Source organism: Dipteris shenzhenensis, chromosome 14 (genome assembly GCF_047967505.1).
Source record: "Dipteris shenzhenensis isolate YYH24624 ecotype China chromosome 14, Dip_SZ_1.0, whole genome shotgun sequence".
Classification (NCBI taxonomy): Eukaryota; Viridiplantae; Streptophyta; class Polypodiopsida; order Gleicheniales; family Dipteridaceae; genus Dipteris; species Dipteris shenzhenensis.
This window is the reverse complement of record NC_141609.1, coordinates 55,959,064-55,982,270: the sequence shown is the minus strand read 5'-3', so window position 1 is coordinate 55,982,270 and position 23,207 is coordinate 55,959,064. Positions and strand designations below refer to the sequence as shown.

Below are 23,207 nucleotides of genomic sequence, written 5' to 3'. Positions count from 1 at the left end.
AATCATCCAATCATCTTGACAATTGTTTTCCTTTGACAGAACCAATTTGAAGGCAGTGCTCACGAGTGCTTGTACTGACTTGTTCTTTAAGAACAAAGAACATCATGTCTTGACTAATATAAGAATTGGAGCACTAGGCCTTCCTACATTGGAGATGCTGCTTTGCATAGATGAACTTGCTTGCTCTATTTGTAAAACTCACATAATCTGTAATAGAAGGACCTTGGGCAGAGCCAGCAATTATGAGACAACTTGCCTGAACTTCAAAAAACTTATCCAAACAGCAGCAGCATGCACAAAAGGGGCGCACCATCAGGTTCACCTAGTGACATTCAAATTTCCAGATGAAAAAACAGAATTGCATAGTATTCAGAGGCCATGTCCACAGGCCAGAGAAAGGTTTCCTCCGATACCAATGAAAAGCCGAACTTCCTACTGAGATTGTTTGGCATCTAAGGCGTATTCTTTGTACATTTGTTTGGCATCCAAGGCAAATGCTTCCTCAAATGTATGAACTGGACATCCATCATAGATTAAGAGTTTGGAAATACATCAGTGTATGCTAAGATTATACAGTTTTGAAACCTGGCCTGGCCATACAAATGCACATCATAAAAAACCTCATTTTGAGCTTCCTTGAGCTTGAACTCCACCAGAACCTGATGGTGGGACCTCAATTCCCATCTCCTTAGTAAGCTCGCCTATGCTTTTCTCCAGATCATCAATTCGAGATCCCATTTCATCAAGTGCACATGTCAAGGTGACAATGTTCCTTAAAAAATGCTAACATGACAATGTAATGCAGATTAACAACAGCCAGCATGTCCAAAAACAAAATCCCAATCTGATTCTAACACCCCAGAAGAAGTCAGGATGCTCGTGGCCTTTGTGTGTGACTGGGTACTACAATAAGTATTTGACATGCTGACTTTTCCATGCAGAGGGCATCACATTATGCTCTTACATAACTGTCATGGAATCTAGAGCACTAACTGGAAATTGTACTAAACACTAGTCAGTGAGTAAGAGCCAGAATGGTGAAAGGAATACCACAGGAGTCTTTAACTGAATGATGGCTTACGACATCCTTGAAATCTTAAGGCAGCAAGCATTCTGCACTCGAGACACTCTCTTCATTTCATTCCAAAATGAGACTTCATTTTACCAGACGTTTGATGGTGCAGGGAAGACTTTGTAAGAATTGAGACCATTAGTAGCAAAACAAAGACCCATATCCTATCTTTAAAATGGGTCACCTTGAAACCAAAGATTGATTTGCTAAGGTTGCATGTACCCAGCTTACAAAGTCGATGCTTGCATGTCATTTTCAATGGAATGCTAAGGAAACACCTTGACATTACGTGTTCTCACTGAGGTGACTAACAGGTTCAAAATGTGGAATGGTGTTGACATGCAGTAGAAGGATGTCAAAGTCCATATATCAAAACTTACATACAAATTATAATGCAAATACCAGATTCAAGCACAGATGCATACCCTCAATGGGAAGTAAGACATGGTTTCCAAGCTCCCTCACCTTCCCTCCAAATCTTGGCATCAGCATGGAGCTTTATGGGCAATGCATGTCAAAAAGCACGAGTAACAAGGATATTTTTTGTGATGATAGATTCGGACATTGTCTGGAACCTTGCTTGCTGCACCATAATGAGTGAGCTTATATCAGAGAGCCAAGTCTATATATATACCTTCATAAGACTTAGCATATATCCAATCTTAAAAATAAACTTTTTTTATTGAACAAAGGAAAGAAGAGAGTTTGTAAGCAACTTCAGAAAAAATTAAAAGTAAATGAGGGGGCAGAAAAAAACTTAGTAAGCAAAGCTATGCTTAGGGGTTCTCATCAGAGAGCTATTAGCAAGCCAAGTCTACCAGTAATTTTTCTGATTCAATTCTTGAACCTGCCCTCATGCCATGAAAGTTTGAAACAAACAAACAAAATTACTCACCATTTGTTGCAGAAGATTTTGAACCTGCAAAAAGAGTAGCAAAACTGATCAAAATGAAGGTCTAAATACATACAATATTCTGTAAGAAATAAATGAGCATATTATAATAAATATCTGCTGCACAGTATAATCGGTGGAAAAAGAAACATGTCTGTAATGAAATAAATGGCACATTATAATAAATAGCTGCAGCAAAGTATAATCTGCAGAAAAGGAAACATGCAGATTAAACTTGACTTGACCAAAATGGGAACATTACAAAATGAGTTGATTTTGGAGAAGCATGAACTGCAAACAAAATCAGGGGGGCTGCAGAAAGATGTCAAAGGATATGAGACTTATGAGCAATGGCACAAGTGGTAGCACACAATGCACCCATCAGCTTGGCCAATGTGGAAGAACCATGTGTCAACCTTGGCAGGTACTGTATCGCAGTCCATTAACCAGGCATACCCACTCATGGTCTTAGAATTACCTCGCTACTTATTTGTATTCATGTTAAACTTTAATCCAGATCTATGGTTCTCTTGACATCATATGAATGTATCCACCCACCCTTTTTCTTTTCTTTTTTCTGGTGGCGGGGATGGCTTGGGGGAAGAGATTTACTGCCTCTTGAGCGCACCTAGAAGTTCCACAAATAAAAGCATTCTGAAGCTCTCACCTCTAATGCACCAAGAATACTATACACCTAAAGACTCGTGCAGCCTTGATGTTGATACAAAAATCCAGTGAAGGGTGATCTTGCTATGGTCTTTGTACGACCAGTGTGAAGTCTCTGTACAGGTCCCAAGTTTTAACCGTTCAGTCTCTGTACAGCTCCAAAGCCTCTATACAGCTCTAATCCCCCGGTGAGGGGTCTACCCATGCAAGTCTATGTACAACGCCCAAGCCTCTATACAGCTTATCTTGCGGCGGCGAGGGGTGTTGGAAAGGTCACCTCCCCATCTGTAAGCCCCCAAACGAGGAGAGCGTGGGGGAGGGAGACCTAGGGCAGAAGATGCCCAGAGAAGAAAGAGAGAGGGGGCTGCCACATGGGCAGCACCTCACAAGAGAAGAAGGCTGCAAAGGACGGAACCTGTGGAAGGAGCAAAAGGCGGGGACAGCAAGCCCTAGATCTGACCTGGCAGGGCGCGATGACATCAGCAGCGTACGGCTCTGCACGGAACTGGGAGAGGGCCTGGCAGAGGTGCAGTTATGGCAGCATGTGCAGAAGGAAATGTGGCTGTCAGTGGGCAGGAGGCAGGCCTTTTATAGGCTGGATACCTGCCTTGAATGGAGGGCCAAAGGACCCTGAAAGTGTGGGCCAAAAGCCCTGGGGGGTGTGCCCTTTTAGGGCTGGACCAGCCACAGACTGGTCGGCCAGTCTGGTCGGCCAGTCTGTAACAGGCTGGTCGGTTTTTTGCCAGCCCCTTGGGGCCTATAAAAGGAGAGGCCCTGGACCTCATTTCACATCACTTGGAGCAGCAGAAAAGCCCCATCAGAAAGGAGCAGCAGGAAGCTTGTCTTGGGCCTCATCACTAGAGGAGAAGAGGGCATACAGTAGCTGCAGACTTAGCTGAGGGTGCTGCCCACCTAGGCTGGTGCAAAGACATCAAGGTGGAAGGGATCTAGACGGAAAGTCTACTTACGCTTGAGGTGGAGCACGCGGACTCGAGTCTAGAGATAGCTAGCAGATAGGAGAAGGACCTTGTGGTAAGATCAGAGGACCACATCATTGGTGGGACTCTGGATCTGTCTCTTTTGTATTGTGTCCATAGTTGTGGACGGAAATATATATATTTTGGTGGTTTCTCTATTTGGTTGGTTCATTGTCTATTGATGAGTCTGCACACCTATTGTATACACATAAGTAAAGAAGTCTGTGATTCCACACCCACACCGCACACTGTGTGAGCTCCTGGGCATTACTATAAGTCTTCCGCTGCGTGTACCCTCTGTTGGGTATTTTCTAACATGGTATCAGAGCCCAAGTAGGAGGCTCACAGGTGTGGGAGCTTGAAGGCAGGGACCTTGCTTAAGGACGACCCTGATTCAGAAGCTCTAGGGAATCGACTTCCACGACTGGAGGATTGTGCCCTTGCGAGAAGGAGGGTGACTCAGGTTTAGTCACGTGCGTTCAGAGTTCTGGTTTACTGAAATTGAGTTTGGTTGACTTTGCTGTGTGGTATAAATAACACAGATGTTGACCTCTACAGCCTCTTCAGCCCCTGCTTTCCCTTCCTCCTCCCCCCGTTTCCTCTCTTTCACTATCCCTAATTTTGGAGAGTCTGGGAACCTGGACGGGACTAATTACCCGATCTGGAAAGTGAAGATCCGGAGTCATTTAGTGGCTCGGAAGTTGTGGAAGCTGACCACGGGAGAGGAGTCGAAGCCAGAGGACATGGTGGACAGTAAAGGGGAGGTACTCATGGCAGTAGACAGAGAGGAGCTTGAAGCTTGGAAAGAAAGAGATGCCCATGCCCTGGCAATAATCATAGGGACTACGGCGGACTCTGTTCTTCCGCATATCCAACTGGCCGAGACGTCAGTAGAGGCGTGGGCCACACTGAAAGATCCATACGAGACAGACAATACCTCCCGGATCGTGCTTCTTCAGCATCAACTCTACAATCTTGATATGGAAGAAGGAGATACTGTACATAGCCATTTGACGAAGGTCAAGGTGGTTAGAGATCAGCTGGCAGCAATTGGTCAGAAGACAGACTCATGCCATCTGGCCTTGATGGTACTGAGGAGACTGCCTCGAGAGCTTTGTTACGGCTGTGACAGCAGGACAGAAGACCAAACCTCTGACGTTTGAGGAGTTGTGTCCATTACTGCTACAGGAGGAAGCTCGGGAGAAGCTCTACAACGAGGATAAAGATGACAAGGCAATGCTGGTGAAGGATTCCACTGGCAAAGGAAAGGGCAAGCCTAACGGTGGCAAGTCCAATAAAGACGACTCTGACGACGAGGGGACTTCGAAGAGAAAGCACAAGAAGAAGTGTTTCTATTGTGATACGCCCAGACATTTTGCAAAGGACTGCAGAAAGAAAAAGGCGGATCTGAAAAACAACAAGGAGTCTAACTCAGATTCAGAGGGAAAGGCCAAAGCAAATGTGGTAATCGAAGAGTTGTTCCTGGTGACATCACCGAGTGTTACCGAGGTCAGATATGTTGATCCAGAAATCACAGTAAGGATGTCTGACATAGAGATGTGGGTCGACGAGGAGTCAGATGCCTTTGTGAAGGTGAAGAACAGCATGGAGCGCTTAGTACCTTCCAGGTGTGTGGCTGTTGACACTGACACGAGGGTGGATTCCATGCAAGGTCCTGGGGTCTCATGGTCAGATGGATGCTGGAGTTCAGAAGGGGACAGTACAAGATTACGCAAGCGCTTGGTGGGTGCCTTAATGAAAGTTTGCTTTCAGAGCGAACATTCAGGCAGTACAACAGTCTGGTATGTACTTGATATTCTGCATTTGAGCCTTTATAACATGCTGTGGAGAGACTCTGCTCTTCATTTGTCTCAGGTGATAAGAGATTGGAAGGAATTGGCCTTCTTCGAAGGCAGAAGGGGAAGTATTGGTGCTTCTTCAAATCTTGGATGCAGATTGCTAGAAGGTGATGGACAAAGAGTACTAAAGCCAGAAGAGTACCTGCTTGAGAACTCAGCGAGAGTTCATGGTCCAGGTTATCTGAAAATATTCATTGGTTGCAGACCTTGCCAAAGGAAGGACGGGTTGAAACAGACCCTCAGAGCATGGTGCCTGAAGGACTCCAGGTTGTTCACTCATTATGAGGGGGACGACTGGAAGATCGTGACGGCAGGATTGCTCGAGTTCAGAGATGGGAACGTGACTGAAGGAGGTGCTACTAGGAGGTGCTACCAGAGATGGACCTGTGTACCAGGATGGTGTGCGGAAGCGGAACCGGACCTGGTGGAGCAGGAGCCACTGGATGAAAAGCCAGGAACGACACCGAAAGGTTCCAAAGGACTACGACCAGGGAGTTACTGGAGCATCTTCATCGACGTGTTGGCATTGGGCTGAGATGTGTCGGTGAGAGGGGGTGTTGGAAAGGTCACCTCCCCATTTGTAAGCCCCCAAATGAGGAGAGCGTGGAGGAGGGAGACCTAGGGCAGAAGATGCCCAGAGAAGAAAGAAAGAGGGGGCTGCCACATGGGCAGCACCTCACAAGAGAAGAAGGCTGCAGAGGATGGAACCTGTGGAAGGAGCAGAAGGCGGGGACAGCAAGCCCTAGATCTGACCTGGCAGGGCGCGATAACATCAGCAGCGTACGGCTCTGCACGGAACTGGGAGAGGGCCTGGCAGAGGCGCAGTTATGGCAGCATGTGCAGAAGGAAATGTGGCTGTCAGTGGGCAGGAGGCAGGCCTTTTATAGGCTGGATACCTGCCTTGAATGGAGGGCCAAAGGACCCTGAAAGTGTGGGCCAAAAGCCCTGGGGGGTGTGCCCTTTTAGGGCTGGACCAGCCACAGACTGGTCGGCCAGTCTGTAACAGGCTGGTCGGTTTTTTGCCAGCCCCCTTGGGGCCTATAAAAGGAGAGGCCCTGGACCTCATTTCACATCACTTGGAGCAGCAGAAAAGCCCCATCAGAAAGGAGCAGCAGGAAGCTTGTCTTGGGCCTCATCACTGGAGGAGAAGAGAGCGTACAGTAGCTGCAGACTTAGCTGAGGGTGCTGCCCACCTAGGCTGGTGCAAAGACAGCAAGGTGGAAGGGATCTAGACGGAAAGTCTACTTACGCTTGAGGTGGAGCACGCGGACTCGAGTCTAGAGATAGCCAGCAGATAGGAGAAGGACCTTGTGGTAAGATCAGAGGACCACATCATTGGTGGGACTCTGGATCTGCCTCTTTTGTATTGTGTCCATAGTTGTGGACGGAAATATATATTTTTTGGTGGTTTCTCTATCTGGTTGGTTCATTGTCTATTGATGAGTCTGCACACCTATTGTATGCACATAAGTAAAGAAGTCTGTGATTCCACACCCACACCACACACTGTGTGAGCTCCTGGGCATCACTATAAGTCTTCCGCTGCGTGTACCCTCTGTTGGGTATTTTCTAACAAGGAGTTGACCCATGCACTAGCCATTTCACCAACCAAAATCAAGCATTGATTGATGCCAGCGCTGGCGGAAAGCTGAAACCGCTCTCTGAACTGAAAATGGTTACCCTTGCATGCCTCCCCCCAGGTCACTGCTTTGAAACACAGCATCTTTATTAAAGACACTTACTCTCACTAGTGGCAAGTATGTCAGCACAAAATTTTGTTAGAATTATAGATATAATTTAGCAGTGACCAATGTAATTTAATAAGCTAGTTAGGGGCACTTTTCCCTCTTTAAGAGGTTTTTCCCCCTAACCGCAGTTAGTTCACTAACTATGGTTAGTTCACTAACTATGGTTAGTGACTACTAAGGTTTTGTCACTAGGACAAAACCTTATCTCTCACACTTTCAGTTGTACTCTTTACACTCTTCTATTCTCAAGCTTTCAGCTCTCAAGCTCTCACTCTCTTGCTCTCTCTCTCTCCGCATTCTCTCACATTTGGTATCAGAGCAATTGATCCAGCTCCCTGCTTCTTCCCCGTTCAGCTCCAGCCTACAGCCCACGCTCCTGCTGCTACACCTCGCCCGTACAATCCGTACGACTGTACGGAATCCGTACTTGGTATCTGCATGTCCGTACCCTACCGTACCGTACCGTACCTGTTGTACTGCTCCTGCTGCATCCGTACCTTTCGTACCTGCAATTTCGAAGTGCATCCGTACCTTCCATACCTGCAGACTCGAAGTACCGTGCGACTGTACGGCTGTACAGCTCATCGCCGTACAACCCCGTACGTACCAACGCCGTCCGTACCGCCGCGTACAGATCTGCGCTGTACAGTTCTTGCACCGTACAGATCTACAACACGTGTGGCGGCATCGTCGTCCGTACTCCGTACAGTCATCCGTACTCCGTACTCCGTACCTTCGTACAGTCATCCGTACAACGTACGAATTTCGTACAAGACCGTACACTAATAGTTCTGTAATGTCAGCTCATTGAAGATTGAAAGTGTCTGTACACTTTTGTAAAAGGCCTTCTGTGTAGATTTTTATTTCTGCAGGTACTCGAGCAGTTAGTTTTTTGGGCAGGCATTGTTTGCAGATAGCCATTGTTTGGCTTAGTTTTTTGGAAGAAATTTGGGGCTGCACTTGGAGCAAACATTGCGGATTTGGTCTGAAATTTGGGGCTTTCTGCTGAAATTGCAAAATTTGGGGCTTTCTGAGTTTCTGCCCCTTTCTGGTTGCAATTTCAAGCTCGAAATTTGGGGCTTTTGATTCTGCAGTACAATTTCTTGTAAAAATTTGGGAATTTTGTAATTACACTACACTTTGGCAGTGAAATTTGGGGCTTTTGCAGACAGAGCCCAATTCTTGCAACATTTGGGGCTTTTGATCAATTTGCCCCTTTCTGAATGCAATTTCGGGCCTATTTTGGGGCTTTTGTGTTGGGAGAGCAATTTCTGGAGTTTTCAGTTCATACTGCCTTTCTTGAAGTGTTTTGCAGCACTTTTGGCAGATTCTGGAGAGTTTTTGATGCTTGGACAGATTTTTGACAGTGCAAGTACAAAAATTTGAGTTGCATTTACAGCCAGTGCTTGGCTGTGTTTTTTGGGAGTCATTCCCAGTAAGGGAATTCAGTTTTGTATCTGCTTCTCAGATATGGCCCAGCAAAATCAGAATGACTTCCAGTTCGGTGGTCTTTCACAGGAAGACAAGTTGGATGGTACCAACTACTCCCTCTGGAGTTTTATGGTACGCAATATTCTGATTTCTCGCAATTTATGGGATTATGTGAATGGAGGTGAGATCCGACCAGCAGGTATGGCACCTAATACCCCTCCTCAGCAAGGAGGTGGAAGAGGTCGTGCACAGGGGACAGCTGCAGAACAAGTTGTTGGTGCAGCTATAGCCACTACTCCAGAGCAGAAGAGATGGGATTCATGGGATGCCTTAGCTTTGTCATGCATCTCTCTTTCAGTGAAAAGATTTATCATTCCGCATATCCGGTCGTGTAAGACCTCGAAGGCAGCGTGGGATATTTTAGAAAGCATGTATGCAGCCCGGAATGATGCAAGGGTATCTTTCTTGAAAAGAGAGTTAAATAATACACATATGGAAGAGGGTGACTCCATGTCAGTCCACCTCACAAAGCTACAGGATCTCAAAGAGCAATTGTTAAACATAGATGAAATTATTCCTGATTCAGAGATGATTACAACCACTCTGAATTCTCTTCCTGAGTCTTATCTCAGCTTTCATACCTCGCTGAACTTATCATTGAGGGGGGGTGCAAATCCTCTCACTTTTCATGAGTTGATAGGACTTCTACTTCAGGAAGAGCAGACCAGGAAAAACTTGGCTTCACGTGCAGGTGAACAAGCTATGCTCTCAAAGTTTAAATCAAAAACAAAGGGACAGGCAAAGACATCAGTAAATCAGCCTTCCAGTGGGTCAGGACAGCCTTCACAAAAGGCTAAAAATGATGCAAGTAAGCCCAAGAAGAAGGGTTTTTGTCACTACTGCAAAAAGCCAGGTCATCACATTGCAGAATGCAAGAAAAGGCTTGCAAAAGAGAAGAAAAACAGCTCCGGTATGGCTGTTTCAGATTCAGCTCCTCATGCATCTGACAGTGGGGATGCTGCAGCCATTAAGTGCATATTTGTTGGGTATAGTGCAGAAAGCAAGGGGTACCGTCTCTACAATCCTGCTACACGCAAGATCATAGTCAGTAGAGATGTGATATTTGCTGAAAATTCAGCTCACACTCAGGCTGAATTTCAAATGCCTTCTTCTTCAGAGGATGTCTTTGAGGGGTTGCTACCCATTGCCTTGGGTTCCCCTGCTGATATTTCTGATGCAAATCAGAATTTACAGCCACCTCCAGATGCTTTAGTTCCGCCACAGGATGTCTTGCCACCTCCACAGGCAGTGGAACAGGTGGTGCAGCAAGAAATTGCAGACATACATGCAGCAAAAACAGTCCCAAACTGGCTGTTACAGACTCTCACGGAGAGTAAAATTGATGCTCCGTTACCTGGTAGGACTCGCAGTGCAGCAAGGCACATGGAAGGTGCTAATTCAGTGGAATCAGCATATGCAAGTACTCTTCTTGATCATGGTTGTTAAGACACTCGTGTCTTATGATAAGACACTTAAGACACGTGTCTTACCTAAGACACCTTTAGACACTCTTGCGTTTTTTTTTTTTTTTTGGTGGGTGGGGAGTAACTACACACATTGAGTTTGACTTAGCCATGCTATCATTGATGGTGACTTTGGATCTAGCAGTGGCAGTGACCTCATAGATTCAGATTAGGATGAATCTTCATAGATTTGAGTCTTGAGAGTCGAAAGCTTCCTTTCAATTATATGTATCGAGATGCAGTTTTCATTCATGTCACATGTGAAAAGATTCAATTGTCAGTTTAAACCTTTAAGTACTCAAAACTTGTGAGCTCTTCAGTCGTGAGTCTTAACTTTAACTTTTAAGTCTTGAGTGATGAGTCTTGACTCTTAACTACATTGTACAAGTGCATTGTTTCTTCTTGCATTATTTAAGTGTAGCTTATTGTACTTCTAGAATCTAGCAGCTAGCTATGCTAGCAAGTTGTACATTTGCATACTTATACATATATTAATTAAATATTTATTATTATAACCACAATGGCGTGTCTTACGTGTCTTATCTTTAAGACACGTTAGACACTCGTGTCTGAAGCGTGTCTAACGTCGTGTCGTGTCTTAACGTGTCTTACAACCATGTTCTTGATGAGGAAGAGCCTGCCACATTCGAAGAGGCAAAGGACAATGTGCATTGGATGAATGCCATGCACGATGAGTTGCAGTCCATTGCAAAAAATCAGACTTGGGATGTTGTAGACTTGCCACCAGGTAAACATGCCATTGGCACCCGATGGGTTTTCAAGGTCAAACGGAAGCCAGATGGCTCAATTGACAGATACAAGGCAAGGCTGGTTGCTGAAGGCTATGCTCAAAAAAAGGGCATAGATTATGAGAAGGCATTCGCTCCTACATCCCGATCGACCACATCCGATCAGTTATTGCAATGGCTGCACATTTTGAGTGGAATGTTCATCAGTTGCACATAAAAACAGCCTTCTTAAATGGGGACTTGCTGGAAGAGGTGTATGTCAAACAACCTCCAAGTTTTGAAATTACAGCAAATGCACTTCAAGTATGCAAGCTAAACAAAGCTTTATATGGGCTGAAACAGGCCCCTCGTGCATGGTATGCCAAGATTCATGCCTTTTTGACCAGCAAGGGGCTGCACAATAGTCCTACTGAGAGCACCCTCTACATCAAGATGGATGGGGGGGAAATTTTAGTCATCCTTCTTTATGTCGATGACTTCCTGCTCACAGGGTCCAATGAAGACAAAATTGCAGATTTCAAAGCTGATTTGCAGACCATGTCAGATTTGGGGCTGCTTCACTTTTATTTAGGGATCCAGTTCTCTCATGAGAGACGTGGCACTGTTATGTCTCAGTCCAAGTATGTACAGAAACTCTTGGACAGATTTAACATGCATGATTGTAAGCCCATAGCCACTCCCATGGAGCCGGGGCTGAAACTCACAATGCATGATGCAGGAGAATTAGTGTATGCCACACTTTACAGTCAGGCTGTTGGATGCCTCATATATCTCTGCAACACTAGACCTGATATTCAGTTTGCAGTATCTCAGGTGAGCAGGTACATGCACAGCCCAAAAACTATGCATTGGCAGGCAGTTAAGCGCATCTTCCGTTATTTGCAGGGCACGAAGTCTTTTGGCTTGCTATTTCCCAGGGGGGGTGACTTGCGGATGCATGCCTACAGTGATTCAGATTGGGCTGGTGATTATGACACTAGGCAGTCCACTAGTGGCAACTGTCTCTTTTTGGGTAAATCTTGCATTTCCTTGCTGAGCAAGAAACAATCTACAGTGGCTACCTCATCCTGTGAAGCTAAGTACAGGGCAGCTTTCACAGCAACAGTTGAATATGTCTGGCTGCGACGTCTATTTGCTGATCTTCATCTGTCTTTGGAGGGTCCTTCTCCAATTCTCACTGATAGTCAGAGTGCCATTGCAGTGGCAAAGAATCCAGTGTTTCATGCTCGCACGAAGCACATTGAGGTTCACTATGACTACGTCAGAGAGAAGTTGCATGCAGGAGAGATCAGTATGATCTTTGTATCCACACATGACAACGTTGCAGATATTTTCACCAAAGCACTACCACGTGAAAAGTTTGAGGCATTTCGCAGTGCCCTGAACTTATATCCGTTTGGTGATTGATCAGCCTTGTACATGACATTGGCACTGCAGGGGGGTGTTAGAATTATAGATATAATTCAACGGTGACCAATGTAATTTAATAAGCTAGTTAGGGGTACTTTTCCCTCTTTAAGAGGTTTTTTTCCCTAACCGCAGTTAGTTCACTAACTATGGTTAGTGACTACTAAGGTTTTGTCACTAGGACAAAACCTTATCTCTCACACTTTCAGTTGTACTCTTTACACTCTTCTATTGCAACTCAGCTCTCAAGCTTTCAGCTCTCAAGCTCTCACTCTCTTGCTCTCTCTCTCTCCGCATTCTCTCACAAATTTGAGATTAAGACAATCTCCAGTTGCAATTTAATTTGTGTAACAGTTAGTAGGCACCTTATGTCAATGCACAAATAGTAGCAACCATGGCACCATGGATGTCCATCTTGACATTGGCCAGGGTTAAAGTCTCAACTGGCGTGCATTAGACTACTCACCTCAGTTCCTTCATGTTGATGTATGGCAAGAGAAGACTCAATCTCTCTCTCTCTCGCTCTCATATCAAATACACAAGTAAAGATTGAAGGAAATCACTAGGATATATAAAGACATTGTGACACCTACGTAAACCAACATTGAAATTGAGTTTGTATGTGACTTCACGCAAAGTCTAAGTCATCATCACTTCTACTTGACTAAATATTATATTTGCAATTAACAATACAAAATTGACAAGTATTCCCAATTTTTCAATATTTTTACCATATTCCTTTACAGACTGCTTTCAATTCGCATGTGGCAACATGGCATTCATGTTTGAGATGCGTTAGTCAAGGGTTTTCAAATGGTTTATTCTATCTTGATGATTTCAGTTACGCGGATTGCACAATTGCCACAATTTTGAATATCCTCTCTAGAAACACTACGACAAAATTCTACTCATTCCAACTCGCCAGCATGCAAAATCTTAGACTTGAGTTCCAAGGGCTCACCACACCTACACTTTCTCGAGTTTATGGAGTTCTCTAAAAGCCTCAATTCTCCACCGTCTTTTACCCTTCATCATAGCTTAGCTGCTCACCTATAAGGCTCCCAAATGAAGAGAAGCCCATGAGCATGCTAGTTAAGGTAAAGATGAGATGCTCGTACACCAAGGTGCAGCCATCGATCATCCTGATGAGATGGACTGCCTGTTTAGGACAGCATATGGCTGTCATTCTTATGCATTCAAAAGGATGCAGATGTGCCACAGCCACCAGGGATGATGATGTACCATCTTGGCCACTAGGAGAGCACCCCGAGGTGTGGATGTGGCCCCCTGGGACACACGCAGCTGTACGTACTACGGGCCATAGGGCACTGATGTAGCACCATCTGCAGGTTGCTGATGTGGCAAACAGCCATGTGGACTGTACAACATTGATGTGGCAGCAGGCACTACTGCTGACATGGCAGCTGAATCAGATGTTGATATGGCATGTCAGCTGCTGGTGTGACAGTCCACCTGCCACATGTCAGTCATCTAACTGGTCGGCCTGCTGGTCAGTTTGGCGCTTCTGTGCCCTGTGCATTCAATGGGCTATATAAGTGGAGATTGCACCTCCACTTTCCATCACACACTTCTGTCCCTCCCAAAGTTAGGAACAACCTAGGGAGCTTACATGGTATAAAGCTAGCCTACTAAAGGCGTAGCATGGTTGAGCTAAACTTGGCAAAGCGTGGCCACAAAGTAAAGTTACTTTAGGCATGCATGCTAAAGTAAAGGCTTACAGCTAAAATTAGCCAGGGGCTCACTGACAAGGGTCCGAGTGTGCTCCTCTGGACGTGGACCTGCCGGCTTGGGAGCGACAGCTAGAGGAAAGGGCAGGTGGTATGGGACACATGTCTGGACTTCGACGCTGCTGGCTCTCCGCAGTGGTCTAGACCTCAGGCTTGGGGGTGGCTCAACATACTGAGCCAACAGCTGGGAGATGAGCTGCTAGCTCCAACCCTTTTGGGTTGTTTACCGGTGCCTCCCGTGGTTTGTTTGGACTCTAGCTTGAAGTTGTACCCTACCAGGGTCTGATGCTTACTAGACCTGGTTTGGGGATGTTTCAAAGAGTGTTCAAGCACACTGCAAACTAGCACTTGTTTCTTCACCTCCCGTGTCAGGATTAGTGCAAGCAAGGCTACTGACATCCAGAGAGGCAAAGCTGGTTTCCAGAAATTGTACTTGTGGTGGAGCTGTATTTTCAGCCTGATTGAGATGTGTTTATACAGATCTACATTCTCTCTTCTATCTCTGTCTCATGTGTGAATTATTCTCGGTGAAGATTCCTTCCAATGATGTGCACTGCATGCATGGTTAAATCTCTTACAGTACGCTCATCCCTCACCTAAATAAGAGGCGGTGAGCTCCATTGCTCAGAATCGATCATTCAAGCTTGCTGCCCTGCACTCTTGTAAGTGCTCTCTCTAATTGAAGCACTCTAGCATTCTTTCATCTACGCTTTCATTGCTTGTAATCGAGTCCCAAATCCCATTAATAAGCACCTCAAATCCTTGAAAAATAAGCATAGAACTTGCTTGTGTATCAATGCCGTATACTTCATATATGCAGCTTAGAAGGCATAGACCATGCAGTTGCTAGTGGCAAGTCAAAATCCTCCTGATCTGTAAGAGAAAAGACAAGATCCATGACCAATAAACTTGGTTGCTTGTTTTCCAGAAATTTCCTTAATGTATGTGTGAAACATGTCACTTGATGCATAAAGCATTATTCACATGAGTAAGCCGGGTGGGACAGAGAGAAGCTGGGAGAAGGGGGGGGGAGGAGAGAGAGCTTTTTCAATGCTTTCAGAAGACCAAATTGGCCCAAGAGTACAAAATAGTCCATAAGATACCAGAAGGGACAGCATAACTGTGCTTCCCAATCACTATGAGAGAAAAAACAGGGTGCAAGATACAACTCTAATGAAGTATGTTGCATGTGACTAAGGGTGGATGAAACTGTGCCGTCATCATCTGATATAATAGGAACCAGTGAAAATGAACATCATGCATTGTAACTCAGACTAGTCACATAAGTAGAGAGTGTGTGAGAGTTTGTGCATGTATCAAAACTCTAGCATTAAACTCAGTACTGTAAACGCAAAGAGAATGCAAAATGCCTTCAGTCTACGAAGTCCCATAAAGACAAGCACACTATAGTGCTTATCTACTGATGTACAGGTAAAAATGCTGAATTTCCATGACATTACATGCCCCAGCATCTCGATATGGAGCTACCAGACATAGTCCGCAAAATCTCACCACAACAACAATTAAAGATATGTACTTTTTCATCATGATGTGTAACGACGACTCCAGGACCATACTTGGAAATTTTCTGATTCCCAAAGCAATTCTGTGGCAGGTAAGCTAGGCAAATAGCTTAAAGCTCCAAACCCCTTATGCTCACAAAATTTTTTTGGCTGAATTCACACATAGCAAGCATCTATATAACACAAGCCTTAACCTGCTAAGGCATCCTCAAAAGTAGATCAAACCTGAGCACACTAATAAGCATACAAGCTTAGTGGGTCAAGCCTACCAACAAACTAGTATTTACAGAAAAAAACTTACAAAGGCTGTGAGGTCTGCAGTATTTTGAGCTGTCTCCCCTGTCTCGTGCGGCTGCCCATGCCCTCTTCCATCCTGGCAAGAGCCCATGAGTCTATGATAAGCAGTAGGTATACGCATAAGGTCTAAACCCCAAAAAAAAAAAACTCAAGGAGCCTTCCTAAGTTATGCAAGAAACAGAAAAAACAGATGTAACTTTCATATGTGTTTGGATCAAAACTCAGGTTTGCTACAATTCTTCCATTATCAAATAACACTCGCTTTCATCCTAGACACAAACTTTCCGTTCAGTAAAAAATGTTTTAGCTTCTCTTTTTTAAACTCGAACATATGATTATCACATTTAAAAGCAGTAAGTCGGTAATACGCTGAGAATTTCTCTTTGATTCTCTTCACAGTTTACCTTGAGCAAAGGTGTTGAGCCTCACACAATCATTTTACACTATAATTTTAAGCATTGGGATACCCATGGAAATCACCAAAAGGAGAAACAAGTGAAACCAAGAGTCCCACCATGAACTTCACCATCAAGGGATATGTTATGGCTTAATAGGTCCGTAGTGACACATGGTGCCAACGCTTAGAGAGGTGTCACACATTTCCAAAACAAGGCAGTCTAAGACTGGCATTATTGAGAATGTAATGCCTTAAACAAACACTAAAAAATGTGTTCCATTTCACATATCATGCTTCCAAATCTAGCTAGCATAAAGCAAAGCATTCCATCAACTCGCCCTTTTTGCTTTATTTCATTCCCTCTAAACAATTTTCATGACAAGGGTAGCACTAAAAGAAAAGGCTGATAAAGATGTAGTCTTATCCAAGCTACAATTGCATACGAGTCTCTCCTAAACAAATTGGTCTAAGCAAAAGAAAATATCACATTATCAACAAACTACAACTGGGCATGTACATCATGCTTGTTTCTTTGAATACACAATAAAGACCAACATGATAACACATTCATATTAGGATTACTTTTTTCTCTGAAGGAGCTGTTACTCTTTGTTCCCTTTTAAGAAATCACCCAAACATCATGTCAAAGGACACAGTGCAAGTTAAGCTCATGATGGTCCACCACAAGGGTCAAAAAGTATCAAACAAATCATTCATAGTTAGGACTACATATTATAATGCCCCATCCACACTACTAGCCCATGCTAGATTAGAGAAGGTCCAAGGAACGTTAGGTACTAAACAAGTCATAAGACTTGAGGTTAAGGATACTATAAAAACATGGAGACTAACAATGGTCATTGGTTGGGGGGTTTCAGTGATCCTAAAGAGCTAGTAGTCCCTAGTTAGGACAACTCGTGCACTTACTAGCCCAGTGCCCTAAGGGTACTAGATGTCTACATGGACTAATACATGCATAGTAGGTGACCAATGAGCATGGGGGGAAGATAGTGCTTCCAAAGGTCTCTAGTTGTGTGCCCTTGTAAACAATTGCTAATGGTTGGGTGGTGAGGTTTTCAAGCTTATTAGAAAAGAAAATTTCTAATCTAGAGGTAATTAAAACTACATTGATGACTAAGTTTATTTCTAGGTTTTGAAACTCAAGCTAGGTTTGACATTCAAAACATAGCTCTAACATCATAAACACGTCATCTAGTAACCGTATACTCTCATGATGAGAACACCTCTATCAATTGCTATATGGAATAACTCAATCCATTGGCAGTGATCGAGATCCGCGTATGACCACCCTTTTCTGGATAGGTCTCTTTGAGAACATGGGCACTACCGGTTGTCATCCTCTTTCCACCCACAGACGGATGGACAGTTAGAAGAGGCAAATTCACTGTCTTAGATCTTTTAAAATGCTATGTCTCAAAGCATAAGGCAAAGTGGGAACAGTTTTTGCCACTGATTGAGTTTGCATATAACAACACAGTACATAGGGAAAGCAGCCTTTAAAATAGTAGAAGGTGGAAGAAAAGTTCCTCCCATTTTGCACACAAAGGACAAGATCTTTGAAGCTGATAGATATGTGGAAAGTTTGGATGCAGCTTATTAGAAGGTAAAAGCAGCCCTCTAGAAAAGCCAGGAAAAGCAAAAGAGAGTAGCCAATCATCACCATCGTGAGCTAGTTTTCAAAGAAGGTGACTGGGTTCTGTCATTTTCAGAAAGCAAGACAAAGGCAAAGAAAGGTTGTACAACAAGCTGAATATGAGGTATTATAGGCCCTTTCAAGTCTTGCAGAAGATAAATGATGTAGCTTACAAGCTGAAGCTACCACAGCACTGGACGATTTGCTGAAACCTTTTCATGGGGATGTGCCTGAAGAGATGCCTAATGAGAAAAAGCCTAGATCGGAAGAGCAGGATGAGATCTTGATCCTAGAGCAAATCTTGGCACATAAGGAAAGAAAGATCAAAGGTACAATTTCCCATCGCTATCTAGTGAAGTTCCTAAGTTATTCTGCACTAGATGCGAAGTGGATGGAGGAAGGTGAATTGGCAGATGCACATGGGTTATTGTAGCCCTATCTAGAAGCATTTCAACTTGAGCCCACTCCGGTTGAGGCTCGTTTAGGCTCAACAGAGTAACGGTCTGGAGCATTGCCTCATGCTCAAGAAGGGGGTAGCACCTCCACTCCCTTAAGACAGACAGGCTCATGTATCTTTTGCCACGGTACCTCTATGATGAGTGTACTAGTCACTCCACAGATGATGCATTGATACTAAAATAGATTATGCATATTTGACCAGCTAGGGTCTTTGCAATAGGCCAACTGAAGGCACCCTCAAGAAGGATGGAGGGGATTTGTTGATCATATTTTGTTCGTGGATGATAAATGATATGCTGCTCATAGGCAACAATGCAAAGAAAATTGCAGATTTCAATATATGTCTCTAGATGAACATGCCCAAACTCATCCTCTAAAAACACAACACCATCACACATAGCAGGGACTAGCTACTATGACATCCCCATCAACGTCATTAGCGCCCAATGGTGGGTGTACACCATAGTATAAATATATGCTCTCGCACATACAAATCCACATCACCACCTAGAACGTATGGGTGGCCAGATGTAGTAGGGTGACGGGGTTTGTCGATCCCTCTGACAGGGGGTGCGTCAATTTTACGAGCAAAAACCTATGAGCAAGTTTATCCGAGCGTGTTTTTCAAGAGATTTAAAAAATTGTATTTCCTTAGGAAACATGGTTTTTACACTTTTATTTTCACTAGAACTAGATCCCTTTATCGTAAAAATATACAGAATTGTTACTCATTCAATTTTACATAACATAAATTTTCTTTTCATAGACATCCTTTGTACCCCTGTTATTACCTTTAAAAAGTGTTGAAAAATAATTCCTTTAAGAAACATCCCTCATAATCACTCTCAATATAACAATATTATACATATATAATCACTTATTAAACACATTTATATCAATATGATAAGAGCTTTCTAGTGTTTTAATAGCATAAATAACAAGATATTTATGGATATGTTTCTAAAGAAGTTCAAATTACTATAAATAAGTATTAACTTGGGCTTATATATCACTCTTATAAAATATATTTAATATTTAATACTATATATGCAATATTTTCCAAAATATAACCCCATAGATGTTCTCAAATGGGGTTTTTCGATCAATTTGAGTGGCTGAATGACTATATTTGGGCATTCGATGTGAAAGTTATGCCACTTTTAAAAGTGCTGTCCATGGTAGTTTCGCCAGCGAAACTACCTTGGAAGACCTACTTCAAAGGGGTTTCACTGGCGAAACTACCTTGATGGCTTGCTTCAATGAGGTTTCTTTGGATAAACCCTTTCATGAGAGGGTTTTCCATGTCACCCCCTATTAAGTAAAAGTTGTAAGAAGGATCATAAGGGAATTTTCATAAAGAAGTCTACTCTACATGTGGGTTTCTTCAAAAGTCATCCCATTATGTTACTCACCATTCCCAAAGATTCATGTAAAGATTTTTGTATAAAATGGACATTGCTATAATACTTTGCATATTTCTAAGGGAAACTATGTTTTGTTTGGATCTATTTTTGCCATACTTTTATATAGTTGGAAGCTTTTTTTTCCCTTCGCTCGGACGCTCGAAAGATTTTGCTTGAAAAATGATCGTCCCCCTCCGACAGCTACTCTAGTCGCCATCTAGCAAGATATCATCTTCACATTGCACGCCATTTGGGAGCGCAGTACACCAGGCTCAAGAGCGACCGTCGAGAGGCAGCAGCGTTTCTCCCAGACATGGCCGACAATAGTTTTCTACACCCTTTCCGCGAGGGGTATTCGTTGGGCATATAGACCACCAGCATGACTGCTAGCTCCTGTTTCGGACTCTCTATAGGCGATGAGTCATAAGATCCGAAAACATATGGTTATTGTAGTTGGCAACCAGCTCTTTTTTTTATTTTCATCAACAGCTCCTATTGGAAGCTGGTTGTATGGTTTTTTCAAGCATTAATAGAATTTACTTCCTCTTGCCAAAATAAAAATTAAAAAAATCCACACCCCCACACATACTTGAAATCTGACATTTGAAACGTTAGATTTGGGGCTTTTGCATTACTACTTGGAGATCCTTTTTATGCAAAATGATTCTAGCATTTTTGTGACACAATACAAGTATATACGAGGACTGTTAGAGTGGTCTAGATTTCAGGACTGCAAGCCCATTACTACTCCCACGGAGCCAGGGCTGAAGTTATCCATGCATGATAGCATTGGATACCTCATCTACTTATGCAATACTAGGCCAAATATTCAGTTTGCAATGTCACAATTGAGTAGGTCTATGCACAGCCCATTTGGTAGGCCATCAAGCATGTTTTTCGCAACGTGCAAGGCACGCGGTCATTTGGATTGATCTTTCCAAGGGAAGTGACTTGCAAGTGCATGCTTATAGTGACTCAGATTGGGCAAGTGATCATGCCACTCAGCAATCAACCAATAGAAATTGTTTTTCTTTGGGACATTGATGCATTTCATGGTTGAATAAGAAATAATCAACAGTTGCTACCTCCTCTTGTACAGCTGACTATAGAGCAGCTTTCATAATAACAGTTGAATGTATTTAGTTGCTATGATTGCTTGCTGATCTACATGCATCATTGGAGTCACCCACTCCAATTCTTATTGACAGTCAAAATGCTATTGCAATAGCATGGAAGGTTGTGTTTCATGCCCGCACAAAACACGTTGAAATTCACTACCATTATGTCAAAAGAGAGGTCACATGCAGTGGAGATCAGCCTGATCTTTTGCCTGTGGCCGATTTGTTCACCAAGGCACTAACTCAAAAAAAGTTTGAAGCTTGCCGCAAAGCTTTAAACTTGTGTTCCATTTGGTGATTGAGATCACACCTTCTACTTCAAAACATTGTCACGACAAGGGAGTGTTGGAAATATTAGGGTAGTCGTCAATGTTAGGTTAGTAATAACGTTAGAAGCATTTTTTCCCTCATTGACGTTATTTTCCTTTAACCGTAGTTAGTGGTTGAGTTAGTTGTTTGTGAGGGTCTTAACCCCCAAAAGTTTAGTGAGTCATTGCCCCACCATCTTCATTCCATTTCTCGCATTACAAGTCTCTTGAAAGGTGACCATGATCAAGCTCTTGAGAAAAAACGTTAACTTGCTCATATAGCAAAAGTTAGATTTTTTCAAGTGAATCCAAATGTCTTTATAGATATAAATAAAATGACCAAAAACTACCTGTCCATTGTCGTGTTCGACCAAGGGGTTTCATTGCATGCAATTGATGAGAGGAGTGTCAAATATGTAGGCTACTCTACCAAGGCCATATTTCTAAATGAGCTACATCAGCACAGTTCGACAACAAGAAGTAGGTTCAGTTCATATCTTTTTGGGCTTGGAGTCGTTTGAGAAGCTGCCAGTTCGAAATGAAGAGGGTAAAGTATATGCGTTGTTTGCAAAAAGGAAACAAGATTCCACGAATCACGAACAGATCTCCAATGTTTTTATTTAAAAAAACCTAAGCTGCTTGTAATGGCTCTTTAAATCTAGCAAAGGCTTTAATCCTGGTCCTGCCGCAGATTTCTATGCCTCTCCAAGAAAGAGTTGGAAGTAATACAGATGCATCGAACGCAACTTCGCTTTCAAATGTCCCTTCGAAGGGATCAGCATTGGCGTCATAGAAAAATAGTAACAATAAAATTCAACGGCGGAAAGACCGTGTGCTGTTTGCGTTGTTTGCGTGGAGAACTCCACTTGCAGGTCAAAAAATGGGCATGGGCATAGCGAAATTCGGCTCATGGACTCATCGGCCAAGCTGCTAGTAGTGATAACATTTTGGGTGCCCCCTACTCCCAAACCCAGAGAAATCTTGATGCGGGGGATCAGCGAGGCATGGAAATGGTTCTTGAATGACTCTTCACATTTGACATCCTCTACCATGCTCAACTTGAAACTTTCAGGGGATCTAAATGCGATTCGAAATATAATTGCAACAGACTCTAATTTGTGGAAGGACTAACTGATCAGCACCTATCTATTGCTCCAAATGCATTAAAGAAGAGGCGGTATGGCAAGTATCACGCCCAGTGATTTTTTGTTACGTTAAGCGTTAGCTGCTTAACGAGACTTAGTATTGCAATGAAAAGAGAGTCTGCTACTCATCGACATTCACAATGCAACAGAGCACGCTGTGTGCTAGAGAAGCCTAGAGCGAATCACAGAACGTAAAAAATTACTGACATGGCAAACCCCTAGAAACGCTCGCTCAGCATAACAAATTAGACGTCTGGGCCTGGTAAAAGCATCAACAGAGAATAGAGGAAACATTGGCAAGGTTCGTTAGAATAAAAGCCCTTATTTGCAGGGAAGATGTACAAAAGAAAACGGGAAGAAAAGAGAGAAAGGGATGGGCAGGCGAAACCATGATTGCGAAAATGAAGGCAAGGCGGGGCTGCGATCGCTCCTCGATCCTCCGCTGCTCTCAGCCAACAACCAAAAGTGCTCTCTCAATCTTCGCCTTTCCCCTTAAAAGAGTTTCTTCCATGTAACAAGTCCAACCCATCCGCTTGCTACTTCCTTTTTCCCCCCCCAAAAAAAAAAAAAAACTTTTTGTCTCTCTCATGTGTTATCGTTGAACAAAAATATTGTAACTTTCATGGTTATAAGCAACAAAAATATTGTAACTTTCATGGTTATAAGGAACAAAAGCATGGTTTCAAGGGGATGCTTTTTAATGTTTTAAATGGATGATTGTAGGTTGTCATCACCCTTTGATGAGGTGTTTAGCTTTCGCTTTAAATCTATGACCTTGCTTGAAAAGGAGGCTTATGGAAATATAGCAGACCATCGTACAGTCTAAAGAAT

At 43.4% G+C, this 23,207-nt stretch overlaps 1 protein-coding gene across 1 annotated transcript; it reads right to left on the bottom strand.

Moving 5' to 3' along the window:
• Window positions 1-292: 292 nt before the first annotated feature.
• Window positions 293-22,865, bottom strand: HSBP (heat shock factor binding protein). The gene is made up of 5 exons (XM_087384899.1): window positions 22,765-22,865; window positions 15,897-15,968; window positions 1,968-1,991; window positions 1,613-1,655; window positions 293-746 (listed from the first exon to the last, which is right to left on the bottom strand). Exons 1-5 carry the CDS (start codon window positions 22,765-22,767, stop codon window positions 622-624), a joined length of 267 nt encoding a protein of 88 aa, XP_087241025.1. The 5' UTR covers window positions 22,768-22,865; the 3' UTR covers window positions 293-621.
• Window positions 22,866-23,207: the final 342 nt, after the last annotated feature.

Coding starts and splice junctions, on each gene's coding strand:
- HSBP (XM_087384899.1), bottom strand. Junction 1,656..1,967: donor AAAATCTTCTGCAACAAATG/GTGAGTAATTTT, acceptor ATTATGGTGCAG/CAAGCAAGGTTCCAGACAAT. Junction 747..1,612: donor CGAATCTATCATCACAAAAA/ATATCCTTGTTA, acceptor TGACATGTGCAC/TTGATGAAATGGGATCTCGA.